At 35.5% G+C, this 27,982-nt stretch overlaps 1 protein-coding gene across 2 annotated transcripts in view; it reads left to right on the top strand.

Annotated features, from left to right (window-relative positions):
- Positions 1 to 4,480: 4,480 nt before the first annotated feature.
- Positions 4,481 to 27,982, top strand: part of ICE2 (interactor of little elongation complex ELL subunit 2) — a 54,955-nt gene continuing 31,453 nt past the window's right edge. Inside the window, exons 1-8 of one of the 2 annotated variants that reach the window (XM_043989967.1) lie at positions 4,481 to 4,572; positions 7,919 to 8,026; positions 9,158 to 9,262; positions 13,842 to 14,103; positions 17,011 to 17,130; positions 20,410 to 20,547; positions 24,918 to 25,040; positions 25,262 to 25,421. In XM_043989967.1, the coding sequence (XP_043845902.1) occupies positions 7,998 to 8,026; positions 9,158 to 9,262; positions 13,842 to 14,103; positions 17,011 to 17,130; positions 20,410 to 20,547; positions 24,918 to 25,040; positions 25,262 to 25,421 (937 nt within the window). In that variant the 5' untranslated portion in view covers positions 4,481 to 4,572; positions 7,919 to 7,997. The other variant, XM_043989968.1, reaches the window with a different exon arrangement.

Here is a 27,982-nt window from a genome sequence, read left to right as displayed (position 1 = left end):
CTCACCCTGGATTATTTACCACTTACTTTAGACTTCTAGTAAAAAGGAGTTCAAGCATCAAGGAAAGACTAGGGGAGGGAATTCTTTAGGAAAAGCAAAGGACCTTTCTTGAAGTCCTTAAAATCCTACCATGTAAGTAGCTAACTACTCACTTGTCTTTGCCATTCAATGTTGACTGGGTATAACTTTTGCTCATTGCTAAACTCACTACTTCCTAGGTATTGGGTGCCTTTAGTACCCACCTTATAGGGTGGTGAATTTTCTGCAATAGATATTTGTATTTAAATGCTTTACAAACTTTAAAGGCAATATAAATGACAGTTAATATTACTATACTAATATTATGGTCTTCCAGTTTTCTTTCAGTTATGGGAAAGAGAAAAATTTATTTTGCTTCCACCTCATTTAACTCCTGCTATTCAACAGTATTAAGAAGTCAAACCATGTGTTATGTATTTAATCTACTTCTGGATTCATTTTCCACACAGACGGGAGATTTTGTCATCATTGAACTACAACCTACTCTCAGCCATCTATCTGTAAACTCTTCACTTGGTGGATTATCCCTATAAAATCTTTAATCTCCAAATGGTTTGCTCCTTTTGGAGGAAATTAGCCACCACCATCCCCCTTAGCTATCAATGTATGTCTGTGTTATAGAAAATGTAAACTAATTTTAGCAGACTAATGCAAGTCTAATTAGTAAGGTATCTTTTTTTTTTTTTTTAGTGAGGCAATTGGAGTTAAGTGACTTGCCCAGGGTCACACAGCTAGTAAGTGTTAAGTGTCTGAGGCCGGATTTGAACTCAGGTACTCCTGACTCCAGGGCTGGTGGTCTATCCACTGCACCATCTAGCTACCCCAGGATATCTATTTTAAGACCCATCCCTACTTCCACCTGCTTAAACTGCACTTTCCCTTCAAATCTGAGTACAGTCCAAAGCCAAATAAAAATGGCTTAGAAATGATCCCCCTTTAATTCTGTCTGCCATTGCTATCTTCCATCTGCTTGGATAATTGTTAAACATTTTGCATGACATGTACACGTCTGGGTTCTCCCAACTAAATTGGTCCTAAGCTCTAGAATGCAACTTGAATATTTTAGAAAGCACTATCTTCCCAATTGGAACATTTAAAATTGTTCTGTTTCTAGAGAATAGTTTCCTTTTGTAATAGTAGTCCTTTGTTCTTGAAGAGGACCATGACATCAAGAGATGATGTCATGACTTGCACTGAATTGGATTTTAAGTGAGGGAGGGCTGTGTAAAGTCACCAGCCTCACTCTCTCTTCCAGAGCCATCTAGGTCCACTGGCAAGATATACATCAGGACAACCGGAGATGGCTCCAGATATTTAGGCAGTTGAGGTTAAGTGACTTGCCCAGGGTCACACAGCTACTAAGTGTACAAGGTGAGATTTGAATTCAGGTCTTCCCAACTTCAGGGCCAGTGTGCTATCCATTGTGCCACCAAGCTGCCCTCCTAGTTCAGAGAATATATTCTGATTTTTTTCTTAGACTATTCATTTGCTGCAGAAAAGCTTGGTTTGAATAACTATTGACTGGCATTTTCCCAATAGTTTCTGAATCAGTTACTGGATTGAAAACTCTTTGCATAGAGTTATTTCTGGATCTCATTTTGAAAATACCTTGTAGAAGTTACAGTATATGAATGTGATGGCATACTATTTTACTGTAAGAAATGACGAAGGAGGGGGCAGCTAGGTGGTGCAGTGGATACAGAGCTGGCCCTGGAGTCAGGAGGACCTGAGTTCAAATCTGGCCTCAGACACTTAACACTTACTAGCTATGAGACCCTGGGCAAGTCACTTAACCCCAACTGCCTCACCAGAAAAAAGAAAGAAAGAAGGAAATGATGAAGGAGATGATTTCAGAGAAACCTGGGAAGACTGGTACGAACTGATAAAGAATGAAGTAAGCAGAACCAGGAGAACAATTTATGCAATAACAATATTTAAAAAAAAAACAAACAACTTTGAAAGACTTAAGAACTTTGACTGATGCAAGGACCCACCATGGATTACAAGAGAACTTATGATGGAACATACTACCTACCATCCTGACAAAGAGGTGGATTCAGAATGCAGATTGTCACCTTTTTTTTTTGGTCATGGCCAATATGGGAATTTGTTTTACTTGACTGTACATATTTGTTATAGGGACTTTGTTTTTTCTCTCTTTTTCAATTTCAGGTGGGGGGAAGCGGGAGGGAGAGAAAGTATATTTTGGCTTATCAAAACATGCAATTTAATTTTTAAAAAATAAACTGTCTTGTGGATCATTGCAAGTTCATGAGATAATTTCCAAGTGGAGAACAACCAGTCAATAAGCATTTATTAAGCATTTCCTATGTACCAGGCATTGTACTAGGTTCTAGGGATATAAAGAAGGGCAAAAAAAAAAATCTCCGTCCTTAAGAAGTATATTCTAATTAGTGAGACAACGTGTAAAGAACTATATAGAGAAAGCAGATGAAGGTAACATGGAAAGGGTAGGCAAGAGCAGCTGGTGAAGTTAGTGAGGAAGGAGAAAGGCCTCCCATAGAAAGTAGGATTTAAGCTGAATTCCAAACTAGATGCTCATAAAGTCTAAGTTCTCCACCAAGGATTCAAAAAACTGGAAGCATATTAATTGAGTGGTGGCAAAATGCTCTAGTCTTGCAGGTGAGATTTTATCAGAGTCTTGAAGGAAATCAAGGGGTAAAGACTGAGTAGGGACAGAATTCTAGGCACGGCAAATGAAAATAAATGTTGCAGAGAAAGTACAAAATTTCATTGATAAAAGGAGTTTTCTCACCTGAAAATGACCAATACCAATGAAATCACTGGTCTAGTCCCTTTCTTTGTATTATTATAATTATTTTGTATATTGCTTCATACAAATCTTTCCAAGTTTCTCTCAATTCCTTCTTTCCCATTGCCCAGGAATATTCCATTATATTCATATACTACAGTTTATTCAGCCATTCCCCAATCAACATGGCCCTGCTTTATTTATAGTTTGGGGCTACTACAAGAAAAGCTGATGTGGATTTTTTGGGTATATATAGGACCCTTCTTTCTATCCTTGACTTCCTAGGGTAGTGCAGTTACAAAGCATTTCCCATAGAGCAATGACAGCTTTAGCACATGGTAATAAAGTCCCTAATAGCAGGATACAGTGACAAAAAAATTTTTTTTTTAAAAAGTAGAAGAAAAATGCCAAGATCAGGCAGTAGAATAGTTGGAATTAATATGATCAGAAATGGCATAAGCAAATTCAGTTCAATTTGGGAAGTTTAAGCATTGCCCTTAGAATCAAAAATTTCTGAGATGAAAGATATTATAGAAATGAACAACCATTGGCTTTTTTTGTTTTGGTTTTTGTTTTGGCAGGGCAATGAGGGTTAAGTGACTTGCCCAAGGTCACACAGCTAGTAAGTGTCAAGTGCCTGAGGCTGGATTTGAACTCAGGTCCTCCTGAATCCAGGGCCCATGCTCTATCCACTGAGCCACCTAGCTGCCCCCATAACCATTGTTAATTTGACTTGAATCTGAGAATTCTCTAGAACACGTGGACATCAAATAATTTGCCCCAGGGTAAAAAAATAAATAAATTTGAAAAGAAAAAAAAGAAAAGCAGTATCAGAAATGGGACTTGGATTCTGGTCTTTCTGACCTTGGCGTAAGCTCTCTGGCCTTTCTCTCTGTCCCCCACACTTAACACAGCACTTGACATATAGTAGGCACTTATTAAATGTTTATTGAATTGAATTGTCCACTATCCTAAGCTGCTTCTCGATATATGAAAAGAACACTAATATTTAAGTCCAATTCTATGCAATTGTAACAAGCTATCCTGGCCCCCAAAAGAGATGAGAAACGCAGATTGCTTTCCCTCCCTCCTCCCCCTCTCCCCTCCCTCCCTCCCTCCCTCCCTCCCTTCCTTCCTTCCTTCCTTCCAATGTAGTCGGAGGCCATGGGTACACAACAGTTACTTAGGCTGTCTGACGGGATTGCTGCTTAACTGTTAGAAGGGAAGTCTCACTGGGTGGGCTTCCGAACTTAACTCTGCACTGGAAGGGTGGATGGAGGAGATATTTCTGCAAAGATATCAATGGAGAGTTTGTAAACCGTGGCGTGCTTTTGTAACTGCACTCTCCGATCTAAAATTGGGGAGGAAGAAGAGGGTTGGTCCTGCCTTAAAGTACACTACTAATAACTGAGTTTAGGCGCAGGGTGCCGGAGAAGAATCTGCTGAGAATGGGGGAGGGGGATCTCTAACGATCCCTAGCCTCACTGCTCCGCAGGATCCTCGGGACTCATCACCAGGATCCCAGTCACGAGTCGTGAGATTCCCGCCTCACTTTCAGAAGTGCCTGACGTCATCACGCAAGGCCGCGACGCAGGCACGCACGCGCCCTTTAAAGGGGGAACTCCGCGAGCACCGCCGGACGCAGTCTGAGGTAGGGGGGGGCCGTGCGGCGGGCCGTCGTGCTGTCGTGACGCTGTGGTGGCGTCGCCGCGGAGCTGGGTGCCCGAGGTAGGCGGGCGAACGGAAGAAGAGGAGAGAGGGTACGAGGAGGACCCCGGGGAGAAGCGTGGTCCGGCCAGGACGCTGTGGGTTTCCAGCGGCCGGGCCCGGACTACGGCTGTGTTCTTTGTGGGGACAAGATTGGGAACATGGCGACACCGGCTTGTATCCGGCCAGGTGTTGACACAGCCCCTTTCGCTCGCTCTCTGCTCCTGTTCTGCTTCTAACCTCTTCTCCCAAACCGTAGCCGGCTCTTTTCCCCTCCCTGCTCATTCTTCCCACAACCCAGTTCCTCCTTCCAGCTTCCTACCTGCCCTCCCCCCTTTATTAAGCACCTACTATGTGCTGACCGCTGAAAGGGCCTCAGAATGATGAATACATTCCTTGCCCTCCACGGGAGGGAAACAGTGGAATCTAATTGTTATAAGTTTACATCCAGCGTCAGAGGAATCTTAAAGTGTAGAGTTGGGGGTGCGGGAGGGGAGAAGAAAGAGCCCCATCAAGTCAAGGTGGAGTAGAAAGAAAGCTCTGTTCCTGGACCTAAGCCTCAGTTTCCTCAACTATAAAGCAGGGAAAATAATGCCTCAGAATGTTTAAAGAAAGTACACCTTAAAGCACTATGCTAAAATAAATGGGAGTTGTTATACTTCATTTATAAAATGAGCTGGTGTTGGACCAGATCATCCCTAGACCCCCGTTCAGGTCATAAATTCCTGTAGCATTTCCTGTAGACACTGGTCATTGGTATTAAATGTTTTTATTGATGAGGGAAGTTAGCTTGGAAATGACTGGCTCTGTAGTCGCTGGGACCAGAGTTAAATTTCCTATATTTGATTCTTGGGTTACCTAGGGCAAGTCTTTTAACTATACTTCTTGCCCTTAGTTTCCTCCACATTAAAAGGACATTGTTGGACTAGTTGGCTTCTAGGGTTCCTTCCAGTTCCAGATGTATGATTCTCTGATTTAGGAAAATGATCTTCTAAGCTTAATGATTTAACCAGTAATAATAGCTGGTTATGAAAAATTATAAAATGGATTTGTTTTCAAAGCATATTTTCTCACTTGAGTCTAACACTAGGCTTGTTAACAGATTTTTGTGAAGCCTTTGCTATGTGCAAAGCACTAGGAATGTTAGGACAGAAGTGAAACAACATGTACATATATTTATGTACAAAACATGCAAAGTAGATATGAGAATTTTGGGAGGGAGAAGGGCACATTAACGCCTGAGGGGGTATTGTGAAGGGCTTTGATGTTGTAGTTGTTATTCTTGTTTTTCATATGAGGAAACTGAAGCTCAGAGCATAATGACCATGGTCCTTTAAATTTTAGAGTTAGGATTCCAACCCACATCTTGGAGTTCCTTATGATAGCTGACAGCCTGATGTTAGGGAACAAAGAAATCTACTAAGTAGTCTGGTGATTTTAGATAATGTTATATAACTTTACAGGCCTCAGCTTTCTCATCTGTAAAATGAGATTGAATTAAATTATTTCTAAGGTCCATTCTAGCTCTAAAATTCTTTGCTGCTTAATAATCCTCTAGTGAGACCCACCTTTCCATTCAATTAATTCATGAAACATTTGGTAGGCAAAATACTATGCTCAAACCACTGTGCTGGGGCTACAAACACAAAACAAAAACAGTCCCTTGCTCTCAGATTTCTGCTGGGGGAAAGGGGTGAGGAATAATATATAGCACAAACAAGGTAGTTTAAAGAGAGCACTGACAGCTGGGAAATCCTAAAAGGCTTCACATTGCTAATGCAACTCTAATGCCCTTGCACAGAGGCTGTATCCTTTTATGCTTGGAATGTACTCCTTCCTTACCTCAGCCTCTTAAAATCTCATACTTACCAAATGTGAACTCAAATGCCAGCAGTTGTTTGAGGCCTATTTTGATCTCTCTCCCCATTCCCAGAATCCTTTCCTCCCCCAGATTACTTTGAATGTATTTTGTATTTACTTTTCTATATATGTGCAGTGGAAAGAGCACTGGATTTGGAGTCAGACCCAAGTTAGCTTCTCTGGGTCCCTTTTTCTTTATCTGTAAAATAAGGGAGTTGGACTAAATAGCTTTGAAGATCTCTTTTAGCTCTAAATTTCAATAAGAATATTAGCTCATTGAGGGCAGGTACTGTCTCATTTTTGTACATGTATCTCCCAGCAGCTGGCAGAGTGTCATGTTTATAATAAGTAAAAGTTTAATAAGCAGTTTTTAAATGAAGTAAAGAATGTTAACCTGAGCTGACTCTTTTAAAGGAAGTTAAGAATTCTAAGCCGTGATGTTGAGGAGCAAGTACATTCTAGAAATGGAGAAACAACCTGATCAGAGACAGAAGATAGAATGCTGAATTCAGGAACACATTATCTGGACTAGTCAATTTGTATCTTACTGATTTAGTCAGATTTTGTTCACTGAATTTAATTACTGGTTAAACTGGCTTGCTTTAATATATAATTTATGATTTGTGAGAGGAAATACACTTTTTTTTTTTTTAGTGAGGCAATTGGGGTTAAGTGACTTGCCCAGGGTCACACAGCTAGTAGGTGTTAAGTGTCTGAGGCCGGATTTGAACTCAGGTACTCCTGACTCCAGGACCGGTGCTCTATCCACTGCGCCACCTAGCTGCCCCGAAATACACTTTTGTGGGTCAGATAAATTTAGACCTGGAAGGAACCTTGAAGATGAGTTAGTCCAATCCCTCTCATTTTATAATGAGAAAATTAAGATTCAGTGAGATAATTATATGTACCAAAGCCAGTATTCAAACCCAAATCCTCTAATAACAAAACTAATGCAATTTCAACTGTACCATGCTTGTCTCTGAAAGACCTCAGGCTTGATGTAGGTATCCATTCTGTAAGTTTTTCAGGAGGCCGTGAATGTAGTAGAATCTTAGTCAGGAAATGCATGTGAACTTCAGTTCTTTTACCTTATTAGTGGTGGGGAAAATCTTTTCATCTTTGTGGTCCCCAGTTTCCACATCAACAAAAAGAATAAAATCATTATCATCCATTAGTTTTACAGAATTGTTGAGAAGATCAAATGAGATATGTATGTGAAAATGCTTTATAAACTATTAAGCATTACATGCAAATGTAAAGCAGTATTATTTATTCTCCGATGATGTTGAGAACAGATACATTTGTCCTAAATAATGATAACCAGAAGAGGACTTCACTTGTCTCTGATGGTGCTGTGCAACAAAATAAGAAACTTCTTATCACCAAATTCGCTTTAAAGAGTTGGGTGTTGTGAGGATGTGGCAGAGATACATGTTCACATCTCAGCAAGTTACTTCTGTTCAGTATATCAAGCTGGCTTTTCTGCTATATTAATACTTAGCCCCATATATTTGACTCTGACTCTTTTCTTTTTCCCAGGTGGACATTAGAGGACCTAAAATTCCATTGAATCCAGGGTAACAGCAGTTTGAATTTTAGTGAAACAAGACTATGCAAGATGTCAATGGGCAATCCAGTTCTTAACTGGTGAGCTAAATCTGTTATCATATTCTCAAAGAAGGGCCATCTCCAACTATCTTGGTTGAACCAGGAAGGATTTGAGTCTAGAAGAATTTGGTGCAATTAAAGTCAAATTAGTTCAAGATGTCAGCTAGGTACTGAGTGCCCTCGAAATTCCCTCAGCTTGAAATCTTGGGCAGTTATGCCCAAGAAATAACTGCACCTCAGTATTCAGAAATTTTTCTTGGGCTTCAGCCTATTTTATTTGGCTGCTCATTATCTAGAGGGGAAAGTTTATGGGTTCTTCCTGTGTCTATTAAATATTTAATATTTAAATAAAAATATTAAAATGAAAGTCTATTTAACCTTCATCTTATGCTGTTCAGAAAAGAGAAGTAGTATTAAAAACAAAAAGTATGCAAGCTTCTGTACCATTTGTCTTGGCTTGTTACTCCAAGCCAATATATTCCTCATTAAGGGATGTATAATAACATTGTGTGTTAACAACTGTCTAAAATTCTTATAATTCAGCAACCTCAGTTTTGTAGAGCAGAGTCTGTGCAAATGTAAATTTTGAGTAAAGGTAAATTTCTTTGACATTTTAATAGTAATCTTTACACTTAGTGCTTTTACACTTATTGTCTAGAGATATAGAGTGGTTTGGTGGAAGGAGTTCTGAATTAGAAATCAGAAGCCCTGGGTACTGATCCCAGGTTCTCCATTCAATAATTGGTGTGACTTTGAACAAAGCACTTGACCTTCCTGACTTGATTGTTAACATCACCATTCTCACTTGCTAAGATGGGAAAAATATAATCCTAGGATTAATAGAAGTACTTTGGGTAGGTATCGTTTAGGAACTTTTTCTTTTTAAAAGTGGTATACCCCTCCTGAAAAAAACACATACCAAAAAACTTGAGAAAACCACCCTTAAGCAACACTCCATCAATAGTTTTTATTTATATTTAATTGCACAGAATATATATCTTAGCAAAACAAACATTTAAAAGCACAAATAACATCCACTTTGAATCCTGTGCAGTTAATGCTTTTTTTCCCCTGTAGGGAATACATATAGGTGGGTAAGCTTCGCTTGTGATATTTTAATTCTGAAGGCCTCTGAATTGTTCAACGCAAGTAAAATACTTTGCTTCATAGGGATGTTCCACCAAAAAATGGTCTGGATGTATTTTTCTCGCAAGAAAAATATGAAGAAAATTCTTTGACTCCTACTCTAAAGGAACTACTTATTTTGTCCAAAAGGTAAAACTTTGGTTTATTCTTTAATACTGTAGTGTTTAATTTCATTTATACTATTTATTAATTTTTAACATTTAATTGAATATTTATATGGTAATTATTGATATATTTTAAATACTTAATCCCAATGAAAATGCCCATTCCCCATCTTTTTTCTTAAATAGTTGGGGTATTATAAGTCTTCTGGAAAAAAAAATAACAAAAACCAAAAACCTGAAGGTACAAAGGTATCTACTATTTAAATTGGCAGTAAAATTGCTTTTTAATTTTAAAATTCCTACTGATCATATTTATGTTTTTTCTTCATAGAGAAGTAAAAACAGCATATTCATTCATCAAGAAAGGGACAGTTATGCAAATACAAAGACAAAATAGTTCTTCTCCTCAAGGGACTTTTGGGAGAAATGACATGTTACAGATATTAAATACAAAGGAGATAAAAACTAATTTCCAGGGAGTGCATGAGCATGTTGGGGGCTTAGTTTAGGTTTCCTATTGGATGTAGCACCTCAGCCAAGCTTTGAAGGAAGCCAGGGCTTCCATGAGGTGAAAGTGCATTTCAGGAGTGCATTTCAGGTTTGGGGGAGAGCCTTGTACAAGGGCCCAGGGGCAAAGAAAAAACATCATGTCTAGGGAATGAGAAGTAGGCTGCTTTGTCTGGAGCATAGACCTTGTGAAGGCAGTCGTTCAGTAGGCATAAAGTGGGTACTAGGTGTCAGGGATACCAAAAAACTGGAACTGTCCCTGACCTCAAGGAGCTTGTATATGAAATAAGCTTGTAAAAAGCAGATTGGAGCCAGAATGAAGGAATTTAAAAGCTCAAGGAATTTGTATTTAATCCTAGTGTGTGGAGAAGAGTATGAGTAGAAGAGTGACATGATCAGAATATCAGTAATATTAAGAATATCACTTTGGCAGCTATGTGGAGGATAGATTGGAGAGGAGTGAGGCCAGAGGAAGAACAATTAGGCAACTGCAATGGTCCGGGCTAAGCCTTTTAAAAAAAAGCTATATTCATTGTATCTATTTTCTCATTTCCCATTCCCTAAGCCCTTGTAGTCTAGTTTTCTTTCTCTACCCTACTTGGAAACTACTCTCCCCAAAGTTACTAATGATTATTTGTTGCTAAAATCCACTGGCCTTTCTCACTTCTCATTGGTCTAGGCTTTTCTGTTGTATTTGTTACTGTGATCACCCTTTTTTTTTCCTGGATGATATTGGCTTTTTTTCTGATACCACTCCATCATTGTTGTTGTGGTCCTAGTACATTAGGATTCGATGAACACACTTTTGTTTCCATGCTTTCTGGTGCCCTTCTTGATTGTATAAACTTTTGTTTTATCCCCTAATAGCTTTTACCTTTCTACGAATGTTCTTTCAATGAATATTCTTCATGCTGTGTTCACTTCCTTGACCATTTTAATTGATTTTCTTTAGCACAGTAATTGCTCTCTTGAGCCATACAAAACTACATGTAACATTTTAGGTATGAACGCACCACAGTGCTATATACATCTGGAATAATGTTTTCTTTTTTGTTTCAACTGCAGCTTTTTCATAGTGGCATGGGATAAATGTGCTTAGCCTCCATATTTTCTAGTTGTTTATATATTCTTTTGTTTGTTATTTTGTACCTGAACCGAAATGTGCTTTTCTTTAAAATCAAAATTTGATAAACTAAATGGAAGAAAGCCAGTAATTGATGTGATTTTTTTTCCTCATAGCTTAGAAAAATAAAAGGAGGAAAATTATATGACAATATTTTCCCAGTGCAAGCAAGGGTTGAATTGTACATTGTGTGGGAAGTGTTATGTTTGTAATTATTTACACTTCAGGAAATAGCCAGAAATTTTAATTCAGTTTCTAATCTTATCTTCCCAGTGAAGTTTTCAATTTAGTTTGCTTTAAAACTGGTCTGTTGAAATTTAATATTGTTGACAATGAAAAAATAAAAAATACCAGCAATTTCCATTTTCTTCATTATTTTATTCAATTCTTGAACTGGGTTTTTTTTTTTTTTTTAGTAATTATTACCTTGAATTATGTTGCCTTCAAGAATATAAGCTTAAGGCCCAAAGCTTTAATCAAAAATTTCAGGAAAAAACCTTGTTTCCTTAAATATGAGAGATTTCTTTTAATTTACATGTGAATATTTTTTGAGAGTTTTAAGATTTAAAAACTCTGACTGCAATGTTATTTATAGCTTTTGGTTTTAAGTTAGATTGAAAAAATTAACTGATTAGAGGCTTAATGTTAGAAAATTTTAAGCTACATCAGACAGACAGAAAAACAATCAAAATTAAGAATTAGAATTTATAGACGTAGGGTAGAAGGAACATTCTATAAATTTATTTTTAAATAAATCCCCCAAACTTTTAAAGTTTACATACTGGAAACAGTGCAATTTTGCATACACATATACATTTACTCTTCTTTTTCATAGGTCATCTGAATAGAAGATAGGTAGTTGACAAAATGAAGGGAAAAAACTTCAAACCATCAACTGAAATAAAATATAATGCTGTAAATGTGGGTAGAGAAGCCCTGTCAGATGCTTTTGGTTTGTATCCTGATGAAGATTTTGACAGCCACTCCACAGTGAAATGATCTTGATGTGCTGCCACTTCATTCTTTGCTGAATGTAGCCAATTTAAGCTGCTAGAATTTCTTGACATTCCTGCATTGGCATATCTGAGTCAGCATCTTGTTGCTGCAGTAGCTTAATTAAATTTGCCAGTTTGTGCCACAAGGACAGACATGTTCTTATATTTAGAGAGACAGCTGTGAAGCAGTATTGTTAAGAGTTGTGGACATGATACTGTTAGGTTTGAATAGCTCTCAAGACTTTTTCTTGTGAGAAATCAATTTGCTGTAATACATTTCTCCCAAGATCAGCAGTTAATGTTCATTTTGTTAACCTAAAATATGCTTATTTTTTAAGTTATTGGAGAAAGCTTAGTAGTTTAACTATGTCTTCTTTAACCTGCATTATTTTTAGAGTCTAGCTTTAGTGTCTATTCCTAGAATCCTTTCCCTACTCATAACTTACTTATTAACAATTGGAATTGCATATTAGCTATCTGAACTTTCAAAACCAGCAGATCTTGAATTTTTGCTTTATGTTTTGGCTAAATATTTTTTGCAGGGTTGATTTGTTTTGCCATTTAATCATGTAATGGTAAAACTTTTTATGCATTGTTTTCAGTCCAAATACTGGGGTGCTTAGTAAACACAGGTATTATTAAAAGGAGTTCACTCCTTTTTACAGAAATATATCTGGATAATTCTTCCTCATAATCTCTAATCCTGAAGTACCAAGGACTCTTAGCAGACAGAGATCTAGTTGTTGTTGTGTTTTTGTTCTTGTTTTTTTGTTTTTTCATGAGCTACCCCTTAGCATTGTGAAGATTTCTTAAGTAGGATCTCATTTGTCAGTTCTACAGATCCAGTGACCTGGATAGATTTTTCTCCCCTCCCATTTCTCTTTATTTTTGAGGGTTTATCTTTCTGTGTCCAAACCAAGATCTGAAGACTTGAAGCCCCAATGATAGATCATTTATCAGGAAGCATCAATTTAGAGTGTGACCTGGTAGAAGTTTAAGTTCTATGCCTCAGTGCTGATCAAGTGGTATAATTTTTTTTGATAGTCTGTGATTTGAGGTTTCCCATTAAGGCATTTTCATTTTCAAAGAATGGAACCATGTTATAAACAGGAAGAAAAGTCTTGCATTTACATACTTCATTATTTGAGAAAAATCATAGAATAAGTAATTAGCTTTGTATTAAATACACAGAGTTAGAGTCTCTGGACTAATTTATTTCTCTTTATCATTGGTGCCGTTTTAATGTTAAAAAAAAAGTCCCCACTAACCTAGCTATAATTAACTGATTTTTTTTTTCTCCAAACAAAGGAGTGCAAAAAACACTACTTTGCTTGTATGAAATCTCCAAGACTACCAACTTAATTTGAAAAATGGGATGGGAGAATAAGAGCAAAAGTCTAGGTTTTTTTCAGTGTTTCAGGACATGGGATCTTGATATTCAGAATCTTCTAATAGCTTTGTCAATTCAGATTGCACAACCATAGCAAAATGTGCTTTTAGTTGCCACTGATGATCATACTAATTTGTTTTTCTTACACATGAATTTGAACTTAATTACAGATAATTTACAACAAAACAAAAATATATATTAAAGCTTTGTAATTAAATGTGTACATAAATATAGCACCTAGATGAATAAGTGAAAAGATTCTCTTATTCATAAAAAATAATAAATGATGTATAAGTAAGACCAGTATCTCTGTTTTTCTTTTTCTGTATATCAGCTAAAAGGTAAGCTGGCAATGCAATAATGTCCTGCAGAATATTTAATCCATGATAAGTGCCAGAACTGCAAGATGCAGGTGGCAGAGCTTTGATGGTACTCCAGAATTTACTCTGTTAATCATGATGTATTCTGCCTGGTGATTCAGAATCAAGAAACTCCATGACTGTCAGCCCTAATTTTCAAATACTAATCTTCATGGTAAAAAAAAAACAAGTACTTCTAAATTGTAATTAATTTTTTCCCCTCATTTCAGACCTATAGGAAAAAATTTGGATGCATCAGCAAAGCCTGTGGAAAATGAGCCAGCAGTTAATTCAGCAGTTCAAGCAATTGGGGATGTTAAAACCACAATAGAAATTGTTCCTTTCCCAGAACCAAGAATTCCTTATCCTTATTTCTCTCGGTTCTCAGAAAGAGAACAGAAGTGTTATGTGGATTTACAAAACAAATATTCAAAAAAGCCTATAAATTTCAAGACTTTAGGGTTACATAAGAAGGAATATTTCCAGTATTTGGTATGTATTTTTTCTGTTTCCTTAAAAATTACTGGCAAACTTTATTTTATAACTATCCACTTAAAAAATTAAAAACATTTGTACTAAAGTACTTATGATAGCTAAAACTAAAGATTTGAGTTGAGTTATGGAGTGGGAAGAGCTTTGGTATTTCAAACATGAAAATATATTTTATTCCCTGTGCTTCATTTTCCTTATGAGTGGGAATAGTCTGTTTTAACCTATTTTATGGTTGCTTTGAGATTTAATTAATATAATAGTACATAAAATATTTGAACTGACAGATTCATACAAGAGCTCTTTGTTGGGCACACGTGAAATCTAGAAGGTCTTAGGTCGAATGTGACCTTAGACATGAGGTGTGTGAACTTGGATAAGTCGCTGAACTTAACCATATTTTAACATGTAAACACACTTTCCTCATTCATAAAAAGGGTGTAAGAATAACATCAACTTCTTGGAGTTGTTTTGAACATTAAATGAGCTAACACATGTAAAGACTTGTGGACATCTTAAAGCACTATGTAAAGATTATTATGCATTTTAATCAGAGATAGTAGACTTAGTGTAGTAGTTTTAGGGCTTTCCTTTAGTAAGGAAGAACTGGTTGTGAATCCGTTCTCAGACACTATTTTGCTGTGGGACAAGGTAATCACTTCTCTGGGCCTCAGTTTCCTTATCTGTAAAATAAGATAGCTGGTCTCAGATCTCTGAGGCTCTTCCTACTCTAAAACTATGATTTCAGGATTCATGCTTCTTTTTACTTGGGAGTGACTCTGTGTTTTCTAAGGCTGCATTAGAGAGTCATGTATTCTGGCAAGTCCTAATAAACTGGAAGGACTTTAGACATGATTGGAGTCATGGACTATTCATTTCATCTGCTGACCAGCATAACAAAATTAAGGGAAACTTATCATTTCCAACAAATAATAAATGATCTTCTTGGCCATAGAACTCATAAAACCATCTATTAAGACACACTGATAAAGGATCTTTTGAAGTATTGAAGCACATTGTGTGTGCAAGGTGCTTATCTAAGTACCTAAGGAATTCAAAGACAGCGCTTTGGTGTCTGCTTTCATAGAGCTTCCAGTCCAATAGTTTGCATATTCTTTAAGGGCTAGGATTTCTTTGCTGGGGCAGCTAGGTGGCGCAGTGGATAGAGCACCGGCCCTAGAGTCAGGAGTACCTGAGTTCAAATCCGGCCTCAGACACTTAACACTTACTAGCTGTGTGATCCTGGGCAAGTCACTTAACCCCAATTGCCTCACTAAAATTAAAAAAAAAATTATAATTGCTGAGGAAATGGCTAAGATACAATATAATGAGCTTCCCTTTATTTTTGCATTTCTCTCTCTGGTTTTTTTTTAGTAGTTGATATAGGATTTGCCTCCTTATTTCTAATCCAAAGCTGAATTTATTCTCATTTCTGCCAGATCTAGTAATTTGAGAGTTAGAGGGCTTTTACCGAGTTCCCTGATTTCTGATTATATGTTTCCCAATAGATACTCAATAAAACGACAGTTTTCACTATTTCTTTAAAAGTTGATGTAGTCTGTTGTGTTTGGGAGGCAGCTAGGTGGGTCAGTTGATAGAACACCAGGCCTGGAGTCAGGAAGATCAGAGTTCAAATGTGTCCTCAGACACTTAGTAGCTGTGTGACCCTGGGCAAGTCACTTAACCTCTATTTGTCTCAATTCCTCATCTGCAAAATGGGGACATGATTATGGCAAAAAGACAAAAGATTTCAGAAGCCTGATTGAAAAGTCAGTTTAATTAAGTTGGTGCTTGCTTATAAGTGGAGGAAACCAAACTGACTGAATGGAAAATCTGAGTTATAGGACATTTTATGAGCCATGCCATTTGTTTCAGGGACACACCTTAAACTGAAAATATGCTAACTGAATTTTACCCAGTAGTAGTAAATAGATAAGACCTTGCAATAAAATGAATGTAAATAAATGTTTCTTTAGTGTTTGAAAAGCATAAAACAGGTAAATGTTATTATATAAGTAGTATTTAAATTATTTTTGTAGTAGTCTTTTTAAAAGGTATTGAAAATAGCCCCTTTATTACCAAGTAATTCTAAATTAGTCTAAAGGAATGAGATTCTTATTACATTTAAACTGTGAATTTTAGTCTTTAAGAAGTGTTGATGTTGAACTTTTTGAGGAAATTATTAACTCAAATTATCTTTAAATATTTTGATTTTAAAGTGAATTTATGGGGGGCAGCTAGATGGCACAGTGGATAGAGCACTGGCCCTGGAATCAGGAGTACCTGAGTTCAAATTTGGCCTCAGACACTTAACACTTACTAGCTGTGTGACCCTGGGCAAGTCACTTAACCCCAATTGCCTCACTAAAAATAAAATAAATAAATAAAGTGAATTTATGGATATCTGTTTATTTTCCATACCTGCTAGCCCTTGGATTGCCATAATAAAATTATTTTAAACAGAATATTTGGTTAAAAAATATTTGGTCAGGGAGCAGCTAGGTGGTACAGTGGATAAAGCACCGGCCCTGGATTCAGAAGGACCTGAGCTCAAATCTGGCCTTTGACACTTGACACTAGCTGTGTGACCCTGGGCAAGTCACTTAACCCTCATTGCGCCACCCCAAAAAAAAAAGGAAAAAAAAGAAAAAAAATTTGGTTAAAAGTATGAACTCACTCATTTTTTATTAATACACGGATAAGAACTTATTTAATGAATATAATGCAATAAGAATGTTAAAATGGATCATTGGATATTTTTAAAGGTGCTGAACCACTTCATTAATCCTCCACGTGTTGCTAAATATTAAAGTAGCTTTGCTATAACATTTGAGCCTGAATAATTATTATCAGAGCTTTCACTAAAATGGTTATTATACCTTAGTCCACTTTTTTTTCTTTCCCCTTTAGGAAATGAAAAAATGTGTAAGTGATGAAGTTGCTGAATTTTTAAAATTTCTTCAGAATGCTGCAAAGAGTTGCAGTCAGGATTATGATATACTCTCAGATGAAGCAATTCTGTTTACAAAGGTAAAGAACAGTAATGTTTGTAGATAGTATCATTTATGGAAAATGAACAATAGCAAGCAGTAATATTCCAAATGTATTTATTTGGCCTTAGTGTGCAGCAAATTCTAAAATGTGTTGGTATGTAGGAAGCAGCATAATAGAGTGGAAAGAGAACTAACTCTAGAATCAAAAGACCTGGTTTCAAATTGTGTCTCTGATTCTTACTACTTGTGTGACCTTGGACAAGTAATTTGACCGGGTCTTAAAGGTTTTCTCAGGTAAAATGAGAGAACCTTTGAGGTAAGGCCCCTTTCAACTTTAGTAATTCATGATTATTCTACTTTAGTGCTTTTGCAAATATATTTTCAGTTCAGAAATTCAGATTGTCTTGACATCTCATTTCTTTTATTTGATCTATTGTAAAGGTAAAAATGTTGTAAGCAGTGTTAGTCACAAAATTACAGAATATCAGAGTTGGAAGGGATCTCAGCAGCCATCTAGTCCAACATATGGCCTGATTATCCTTGCATTGGGCTTACAGTTTATATACCCTTCCAAGAAGAGGTGTTCTCCAGAGTGATTGGTTAATAATTAATGAGGGGGGCAGCTAGATGGTGCAGTGGATAGAGCACCGGCCCTGGAGTCAGGAGTACTTGAGTTCAAATCCGGCCTCAGACACTTTACACTTATTAGCTGTGTGACCCTGGGCAAGTCACTTAACCCTAACTGCCTCACTAAAAAAAACAAAAGAAAACAAAAAAAAATAATTAATGAGAGAAGACTATTACTGTGAAGGGCTGAGAGTGACGTCATGTTACCCTTGGACAGAACATGAAAAATAAGAGAACCTCTGTTCCACAATGCAAGAAATAATATAAAAAGATTGTCTAGATTAGAATTTCTGAATATTGACAATAAATGATATATTGAGAGAATCTACAGATTTCTGCCAGAAAAGTATCCAGAACTTCAAACTACAAAGTGTAAAGTGGTTATATTTCACAATTTCAGTAACAAACAATAAACTTTGCTAGTAGCCAAGAGAAAGACATATCAAGAAACACAATTTGAGTAATATTGTATTCTTCATTGATGAAAAAAAAAAAGAGATCAGGCTGTAATCCCATGTAACATCCTGAAAACCTGTGCCTAATCATCAACAGAAGTTGGCCATTCAACCAAAAAGAGACATTTGACATATTCCTGCAAAAACCCCCAAGTAATACAAGTTCCAAATACTTCAAACAAGTACAAGAAAAGTCAATAGAATTGCCAAGACTAAGTGATGAAATCACTTTTCTCATGTGTATACGTTGTTGTTTAGGAAAAAAAGGCCTAAATTTTCTGGAAAGCAATTAGGAATTAATACTCAGAAAATGATTAAAATGTCCAAAACCTTTGTCCCATAGATCCCATTATTAGGTGTTTACCAGGGACATCAAAGATAAAAATGTCCCATAGAAGAGAGGAGGAAATGTACCTCTTTTCTTTGAATGTGAGGTGAATTGGGACCATTACTGTCAGACATAGTGTTGCTCAGATGTACTAAACTGCTTTTTATCCCCCTCTTTTATTCATTATTACAACTGATGGCTTTCTAGAGAGGTGAGGTAGGAAGGATATATTTAGAAATAAAAGATGTAATAAAAATTAAAAATCAATAAAAATCAGGAACAAAAAACTAAACAAAACCCAAATCTCATTTATACGAATTAGCCTTTCACCTGTTTAGGTTAGAAATGACACAAGGAGTTAAGAAGGTTGGCAGAAAGCTAGATTAAGAGGAATGTGAGATGAGGGGAGGTATGAAATTGCATGAGTAGGACAGCTTCAGTTTTAGAATTGTTCATATGAAAAGAAGAATCTTAGAAAAAGGCTACCTGTTAGAAAGAGCATATGTTTATTTTTTCAGGCTACTGTTTTGATCAAAATAAGTTTGAAAAGTTTCTCAAATTATATTTAGCGGGTGGAGAAAGTATGATTGAGTCATGAAATTAGAAGGTAGTTCAATTACCAAAGAAAATAACTTATTTGTTTCCTTAATCACTTGTCTGTTACCACAATCAATATGGACTTTAAGAGTAAAACTGTGCATTTCAACTTTCTTTATAATTAAATTTCCAAGTTTCATTAATATTTTGCAAGCAGTTTGGAAGGGGAATGATCCTTGCAGTTAAAATTAAATATAACTTGCCTAGCCAAAAAATTGAAAATTGAGGGGATGACCATCATTTGGGGAATTGCTGATCAAGTTGTATGTGATTATGATGTAATACTGTTGTGCTACAAGAAATGGTGACCAGGATGATTTTAGAAAAACCTGGAAAAACTTATATGAACTGATACAAAGTGAAGTGAACAGAACTGGAGAACATTATACACAGTAAAAGCAATATTATATGATGGTCAACTGTGAATAACTTAGCTATCCTCAGTGATACAGTAATCTAAGATGTTTCTGAAGGGCTCATGATGAAAAATGCTATCCTTCTCCAGCCAAAGAATTGATGGAGTTTTAATACAGATTGAAGCATACTCTTTAACTTTATTTTTTTAAGGTGTATTTTATTTTGTTTTATTTTGGGGGGTTATGTTTTCTTTCACAACATGACTAATGTGGAAATATTATCTGTGACCACATATGTATAACCTATATCATATTGCTTGCCTTCTCAATGAGAGGTGAGGAGAGGGAAGGAGGAGAAGAATTTAGAACTCAAAATTTTTAAAAGATGAATGTTAAAAATTGCTTTTACATATAATTGGGGGAAAATTTTTTTTAATTTAAAAAAATTCATCTTCCTTGTTTTTGATAATTTGAGTAACATAATTTTAAGGTGTTCAAATCACTTCATGGTGTTTTGTTATCTTTTTAAGTTAAACAATTTAAATTCCATTAATTTCTCTAATTGTCTCAGTAGCCAGTGAAAAGATCTATTACAATCATTTTGCATTTGATTTCATCAGCAGTCTGGATAAGAGTTTTCTGTTTGTTTTAGATTTTTATATGCTTGTTTATTTTAGTTTTATTGAGTATTTTAAGCAATTGAGCTAAAAAATTATCTTCTTTATAATGAGAAATTAGAAATAAACAAATTAAGAATATTCAGAATATGGATAGTGGTTTCTAAATTATATGATTATTTACAAATTTATTATGTCTTACTTTGGAATGGTGTTTAGTTATGCCCATATTTTGCTTTTTTTTTTAGACCTAAAATAATTATAGAAGTAGAATTATCTTTGTGACATTGTTAGACAAATACTATGCATAATGATTCTTCTTTCTTTTTCTTATAGCAATTTTTAATTGCTTCAATTGAACAAGTGAAAAAGTATCCTGAAATCTACACACTCCATGAAATTACTAGCTTAATGGGATTCCTCCCAACTAGAACAGAGATGGGATTAAAATTAGAAAAAACTGTCCTTGCATTGGTAAAGTATATTTCTACTTCAAGTATTAATATTGTGTTTTTTAAAAAAAATATATTTCTGTACATTGAACAAAGGCTTCATCTTATATTTTGAGAGGGTTTTAATGTGATAATAGAATGTACTTTTTTTTCAATACTTAAATGGATCACTGATTTTATCAACCTGGATATCTTCTCCCCTCATATAGATTATCTATCCACACCTTATTCTGTATATTTCTTGTCTCCATCTTATCATAAACATTTATAATGAACCCAAGCAATGTGCTAGAAGTCTTCTGAGTTCAGTATCTTAGGAGCACGTGCATATCTAACTTTAATTCTCACTATGTGGTTCATCTACCTTTTTTCAGTTATTAACATATCAGTTATAAAGCAATCACTGTAACAAGGAGACCAAAGAACCTAGAAACTACTTCAAGCAGAAAATACCTTATCTCCTTACCAAGTGGAGAAACTCATCTCCTAGGATTCAATTAAATTCAGGACATATATATTAAGTGCCTACTATGTGTCAGGTACTATACTAAGTGCTGGGGATACAAATAAGAAAAAACAAGACTGTCTTTACCCTTAAGGATCTTACAATCTGATGAGGGAAGACAACACACAAAAGGAAACTGAAAAGCAGGTGGGGAAAGAAGGAAGGCCCCCAGTGCTTAGCGTGGGGTCATGAAGTTCCATGGAGCCTAACCAAGCAGAACTGCTAATGGAGAATGGAGAGTGACTTGGGATCAAAACTGGATTAAAATATTTGCTAATTTGTAAGAGCTGAGAGGATGATGGTGATAGTATGAGGGGGCGTGGGGATGGTATAGAGAAAAAAGTAGCAGAAAACCAGATCATCTCAAGAGCATTTGAAAATGAAAATTAGAAAAAGAAGTAATTGATCAACAACTGAACAAATCTATTGGCATTTTTGTAACAAATTCTTTTCATCAATGATGGTAGAAAAACACATTGGGAATATAGCATCTAGATTTCCAGTGTGTTATATTAAAAAATGGAAAGATAAAAATAGGAATAGTAGCTGGACCTGACCAAATATACACAGAAGAAATTGGTTCTGAAGACATTGTGGAATGGAGTCTCAGAGTGCTTGAAGCTGGGCAGTATACTGAATAACTGGTTAAACCACAGTTGGCATTACCATTCCAAAAAGGTGATTGATGGTAAATCAAGAATTATTAACTATTTTCTCATCTTGTAAAATTTTAATGAGAATGATGTACATGATATATCAAGGATATAGTTGATGAAAAGATGAGAAGGAAACAACTAGCTTTTCACAATTGAAATTCTATAGCAAACCACATCTTCATAATTGTACAGCTGACAGAAAGGTATAGAAGATCAAAATCTTACTATTTTTATTTCATTGCCAAATAAAATGAGTATTCCACAGACAGGGTAGCTCAGAAAAGGATTGTACAAGTAACTGTGGATATATAATATATGCTATTTATATTTCTTTTAAAATATATAAAAAATACAAATTTCAAAACTGTTCTGCTTGTGATTTTTTACCTTCCCTTCTATGCATTATAAATTTTAATAGAGCAAAATTTTACTTTAAAGAGATCCATAAGTTTTCTCCCCTTTATATATCTTGAGATCGTCCAGAGTGTGTTAGATAAAATCATAGAGAAAACTTGAATATTTCTTTGATTTTTAAAAAAAAGAATATATTTTTGTTAATATATTTTGTTTTTATATTGCTTATGTTTCTATCTGTATCTATCCTCCTCTCTCCACCCAGAAAGCTATCATTTATAACAAATTTTTTTTTAAAAGACAAAAGGCAAAAAATTTCATTAAAACATTGAAAATAATAAGATATAATATGAATTCCACTTCTTCTAAAGGATGGGGAAGGTGTGTTTTCTTATATCTTTTCTTTGGGGACAAATTTCTTCATAATTTCACAGTATTCAATTTCATTTTTTTTTGTGGTGATTATTCTTTCTGTTTACATTGTTGTGGTCATTGTATATGTTATTTTCCTGGCTTTGCTTTGTATAATTTCATATAAATCTTTACATGTTTCTCTGTATTCAACATGTTGTTTTATATCACAGTAATATTTCATTATATCCATATACCACAATTTGTTTAGTCATTCGTCATTTGATGGCCTTTGTTGTCTCCAGTTCTTTGCTTTCACAAAAAGTGCTGTTATAAATATTTCATTCTTATTTGATTCTTCATATCAAATGAAGCATAAAAACACGATGTTTGTTCAACTGAAGTGTTTGCCACCATCTAGAGGAAGTCCTTCAGAGTCCAAATTCAGGAGGGATTTCCTGTAGATTGTGAAGTCCCTTACATGCTTCTTTGTAAATGAGAGCTACAGTCACTTAGAAGAGTTTGGCGTAAAAGTTCATTAGTACATTAGAGCTAGTTTATTAGTACGTTTATCTTGGATCGATACTTCAAATGGATGCTAAACAGGGCCTAGGTTTGCTTAAGAGGAAAAGAGTAGGCTAAAATGCAGCAAGAGGAAAATATAGTGCTTTTACCCATCCCAGCATGTCTCATGAAACAAAAATCCATCTTTTTTAACACCAGGATTCTTCTGGTAATGCTATATGTTAGCGAATCTTGGAATATTACAGTCTTTGAAGAATCAGACTAGCATATGACACAAAGGGAAATAGAGATATATGGTAAGCCTAAAGAAGCTGCAAAGTTTTACCAATGATAAATGATCCATGTGTAAGAAATAGTGTAAAAAAATTAAGCAGCTTGTGATTCAAAAAGAAACAAGACCGGGGGCAGCTAGGTGGCGCAATGGATAGAGCACCGGCCCTGGAGTCAGGAGTACCTGAGTTCAAATCCGCCCTCAGACACTTAACACTTACTAGCTGTGTGACCCTGGGCAAGTCACTTAACCCCAGTTACCTCACTTAAAAAAAAAAAATCTTAAAAAAAGAAACAAGACCATTCTTGTAGGGAATCCTACAAGGGATAACTGAATGTTGCACAGTTACCTAAGTAATGTTAAAAGACCTAGAGGTTTTTTGTTTTTAATATGGTAGGTAGAACCCCTATGGATAATTTATAGGAATATATGAACAAGAGTAATACAGAATGAGAAATCATGGATTGGTAGCAGTCTGCACCATTTGAAGAAGATAATATTTGTAAAGCACTTAGCACAACACTTTGCAAGTAGTAGGTGCTATATAAAAGCTTGTTCTCCTTTCTCCCCCCCCCCCCCCGACCCCTTCAAATACTGAAAAATCTCTCTTTTCTACAAAAGACACTCTATCTCCCAACACTGGATTTTTTCATCGTCTGTCTCCTGTGCCTACAATTCTCTCCCTTCTTATCTCATTTTCTAGCTTTCCTGGCTTCCTTTAAATCCCAGCTAAAGGGGTAGCTAGGTGGTGCAGTGGATAAAGCACAGGCCCTGGATTTAGGAGGACCTGAATTCAAATCCAGCCTCAGACACTTGACACTTACTAGCTGTGTGACCCTGAGCAAGTCACTTAACCCTCATTGCCCTACCAAAAAAAAATGATCGTTGATTGATATTCTTGTTAATATTTTTCATACTGCTTCCTCTATACAAATGTTTATTGGTATTATAGCTTACTATGTGTCTTTGCACTTGGATCCTGTAGCTTTTATTAAAAATAACAAATGTTCATTGTAACTATTTAATGTACATTGAGAACCCATTACAATCAGTGCTCCAACACTATCTAATATAACTTGTCTATGTTAGAGGAGGTAGATAGATAAAATGTAGAAGAGGGAAAGAAATTTGGCATGATATTGTCTTGTAGATCCTTTCTTTCCTATTTCCAAAGAGAGAGATTGGCAGCCTCCTAGCCCATCCTCCAGTAAGGAACCCGATGGCATTTATTAGGTAGGTAGGACTTGCCCTACCATAGTAGTTCCTACAGTCCTTCATTTGAAGGGAATCTTTGTAGTAAAACCTTGAAGCTTGAGCCACATTCTTGAGATCCCTCCCTCCTCTCCATTCCTTCCAGTTTTCTATCCTAGAAATACTATTTTCCTTGTTCTCATTAAGACATGATTAAGTCTTTGATGTTTGCTTCACTGGGGCTATAACAAAGATAATATGATAGTACGTATTGAAGTGATTCTTTAGGTAACTTTATCCTCTGAAGAGTTGCTGCCCTCAACTTAGCACTAGCAGGATCAATCTGATGGGGATATAAAGACAATTTGTACTCCTGGATTTGTAGTTATTTTTCTTTTCATAGAAAACCTTTGCTTAATGAGTGTTTACTAACAGACCTTGACTGTGTTGAAGAAGTTGAAATTCAGTTTTATTTTTCTATGATGAGAAAAATGGGGATTTACTAGTGAAAAATTAATTTTTTCTTATATGTTATTTAGGGTAATGTAAAGTTTGCAAAATTATCATTTCCCATGATGCCTGCTGAGTTGCAGCTCTCCATAGATTATAAATCTACATCAACTATTGAAACACCAGAGCAGAAAGCTGCTTCAATGCATTATGTGAGTAACACTTAACATAATGATTATTCTAGAATGTGTTAAGGTGAATTAAATAAATGCAAATGATTAATTATCTTTTGTGCATCCAACAGAAAGGTTTAAGATATTTTTAAGTTAATAGCCCTGGTATTCTTTTCCCCAAAATTTGCTCTGTATCTTATTTATATTTGATTATAAAATGTGTTGTTCAAAGAAATAACTGAAATGTTTATTGTTTTCAGGATATTAGTACAGATCCAAATGCAGAAAAGCTTGTATTGAGATATCATCCTCAGATAGCTCTCACTAGTCGATCATTATTTACCTTGTTGAATAATCATGCACCTAATTACAAGGAACAATGGGAAATTCCAGTGTGTGTGAAGATCATTCCTGTTACAGGTTTGTGATTTCCCTAACACTGATTTTGTAAGAGGGAAGGGGAAAAATACTTTATGATTATATGAACTTTCATGACTCTTTTCAAATGCTTTAAGCAAGAAGATAAAAATCTTGTTTAAGGCATCATTGAATATATGTGTATGTATATGTGTGTGTGTGTATATATATGTATATATCACATATATATATACATAGTATCCATTTGTATCTGTGTTTAGTTTTGTCTTATCTTTCTTTCCATTTTTGTTGTTATAATTATGTATGTATTTTACTGATTCTTCTTACTTGGTATTATTTCATATGTCTTCCCATGTTTCTATAAATTCCTCATATTTTTTCTTAAAGTGCAAAAATACTTTTTAAACTAGTATCAAATAATTTTGATTCTTCTTTAAGATATATTCTGATATCTAGAGATTTGGTTTCCCCTTAATTACCATCTTTTAAAATTTATTTCCCTTAATATTTTGTGCTTCCAAATGAATTTTATGATTTTATCTGGTTTTAAAAAATAAATAATAGTTTGGTATAGCATTAAATCAGTTATTTGGGTAGTATCATCATTATTTTATTGTTGGGGTATAATTGTGAGCAATGAACAGCACTCTAATTTGTCTTCTTTTATTTCTTTAAACAGTATTTTGTACTTGTATTTGTATAAATCTTTGAGTATGCCATGGTAGATTGACTCCAAGATATTTAATGCATTTTGTTTTGATTTCATTTTTTTATTTCTCAGATATTCTTTTTGTGTTAACAGTTGTCAATAAATATTTTAAAACATAAAGAATAAGGAAAAATATTGTGTAAGAATTGAACATGCTTTATTTTAAAGTCACATAAATACATGGAAGTATATTATTTGACAGGGTAGTAACAAAATTGCTCTATTTGTGTCCTCTTTTTCACATCTTTTTTTCCTTTCTTTGTATTTAAATATTGATGCTTTTTATGTTTCTCATTGCCACTAATGTACCTTCACAATCCCACTAAGTTGAAGCCTACCTTTGAATACATTGGTTAAGCAAAAACAAATCAACACGTTGGCCACATTTGGAAATGCCTTGGGTCAAACAGGATTTTATATTTGATCCTGGAAATGATAGGGAACTGAAGATTTTTTTGTTTTGTTTTTTGTTTTGTGGGGCAGTGAGGGTTAAGTGACTTGCCCAGGGTCACACAGCTAGTAAGTGTCAAGTGTCTGAGGCCAGATTTGAACTCAGGTCCTCCTGAATCCAGGGCCGGTGCTTTATCCACTGCACCACCTAGCTGCCCCCTGAAGATTTTTTTAATATGCATGGTTAGACCTGTATTCTAGGTTGATCACTTTGATAGTTAAGTAGAAGATAAACTGGAATGAGGAGAAACTTGAAGAGAATCCATTCATCTGGCTTTTGCTATAGTCCAGGCATGAGGCAATTGAGAAACTACCAGGGTGGTGACAGAAGAGAGAAGGTGGAAAATATGAGAGATATTATGAAGGTAGACTGGGCACCTTGGCAACTGATTGGATATGAGGTGTGAGAGTGAGGTGTACAGATTGGCACCTAGGTTACAAGCCTGGATGACTGGTCGTAGGTCCCCTTATTAGTAATTGTGAAGTTAGTTTTTTTGGGGGGTAGCATAGATAATTAGTTCCGGTTTGGATGTGTTTAGTTTAAGATGTTTACAGGACATTCATTTTGAGATGTGTTTGGGGCATCCAGTGGGAGATGTAAGACTGCAGATGAGAGAGATAAATGAGTCAGGCAAGAGGGCAGCATATTTATAGACTGACTAAAAGGAACCAGTTGAATGGAAGAAACTAAAGATGCATGTAAGAGAGGGGCCAAGAACCCAGGTGGGAACCTTGTATGCCCTATAAGAGTTTATAAATTATGTAAATAAATGTGGCTCTGATGAATTTTATGATCTTGCACTAAACTTTATTTACCTCTGTATACCTTTTTAACTTAGTTCCTTGAATATAATGGACACTTAATAGTTCTACTAATTTAGATTTATTGATGTTTTATCTGCGCTAATTTTTCAATGGTTATCTGAAAAAAAGTTACTATCCTAATTTAAAACTGAATTGAGGGGCAGCCAGGTGGCGCAGTGGATAGAGCACCGGCTCTGGATTCAGGAGGACCTGAGTTCAAATCCGGCCTCAGACCCTTGACACTTACTAGCTGTGTGACCCTGGGCAAGTCACTTAACCCCAATTGCCTCACCAAAAAAAAAAAGAAACCCAACCCCAAAACTGAATTGATTTAATTCTGTCTTAAAGTCATTACAAACTTTCTCAGTCAAAAATACTAGTTGTCCTCTATTTTCAAGGAGAAAAACTGATGGCAAAGTCATCTTATAGTTTTCTAGACCTTGTTCCACCTCATTACTGAGAATAGAAACAACCTCTAGAGAGACCGCAATTAACACTGAGTTGGGATAGGGAACCTCTCTGCATTAACTTGTGAAATGAAATGCCCTCCTTACTGGTTAAAATATTTTTTACTTTGTAGAGTAAGCAAAATGTTCTTGATGGCTAATGACATTCATTGTCTAGCAAGGAAGAAGTTGAT

The sequence above is a fragment of the Dromiciops gliroides genome, chromosome 2, assembly GCF_019393635.1.
Source record: "Dromiciops gliroides isolate mDroGli1 chromosome 2, mDroGli1.pri, whole genome shotgun sequence".
NCBI classification, from domain to species: Eukaryota; Metazoa; Chordata; class Mammalia; order Microbiotheria; family Microbiotheriidae; genus Dromiciops; species Dromiciops gliroides.
This window is presented reverse-complemented; position numbering and strand designations above follow the sequence as displayed.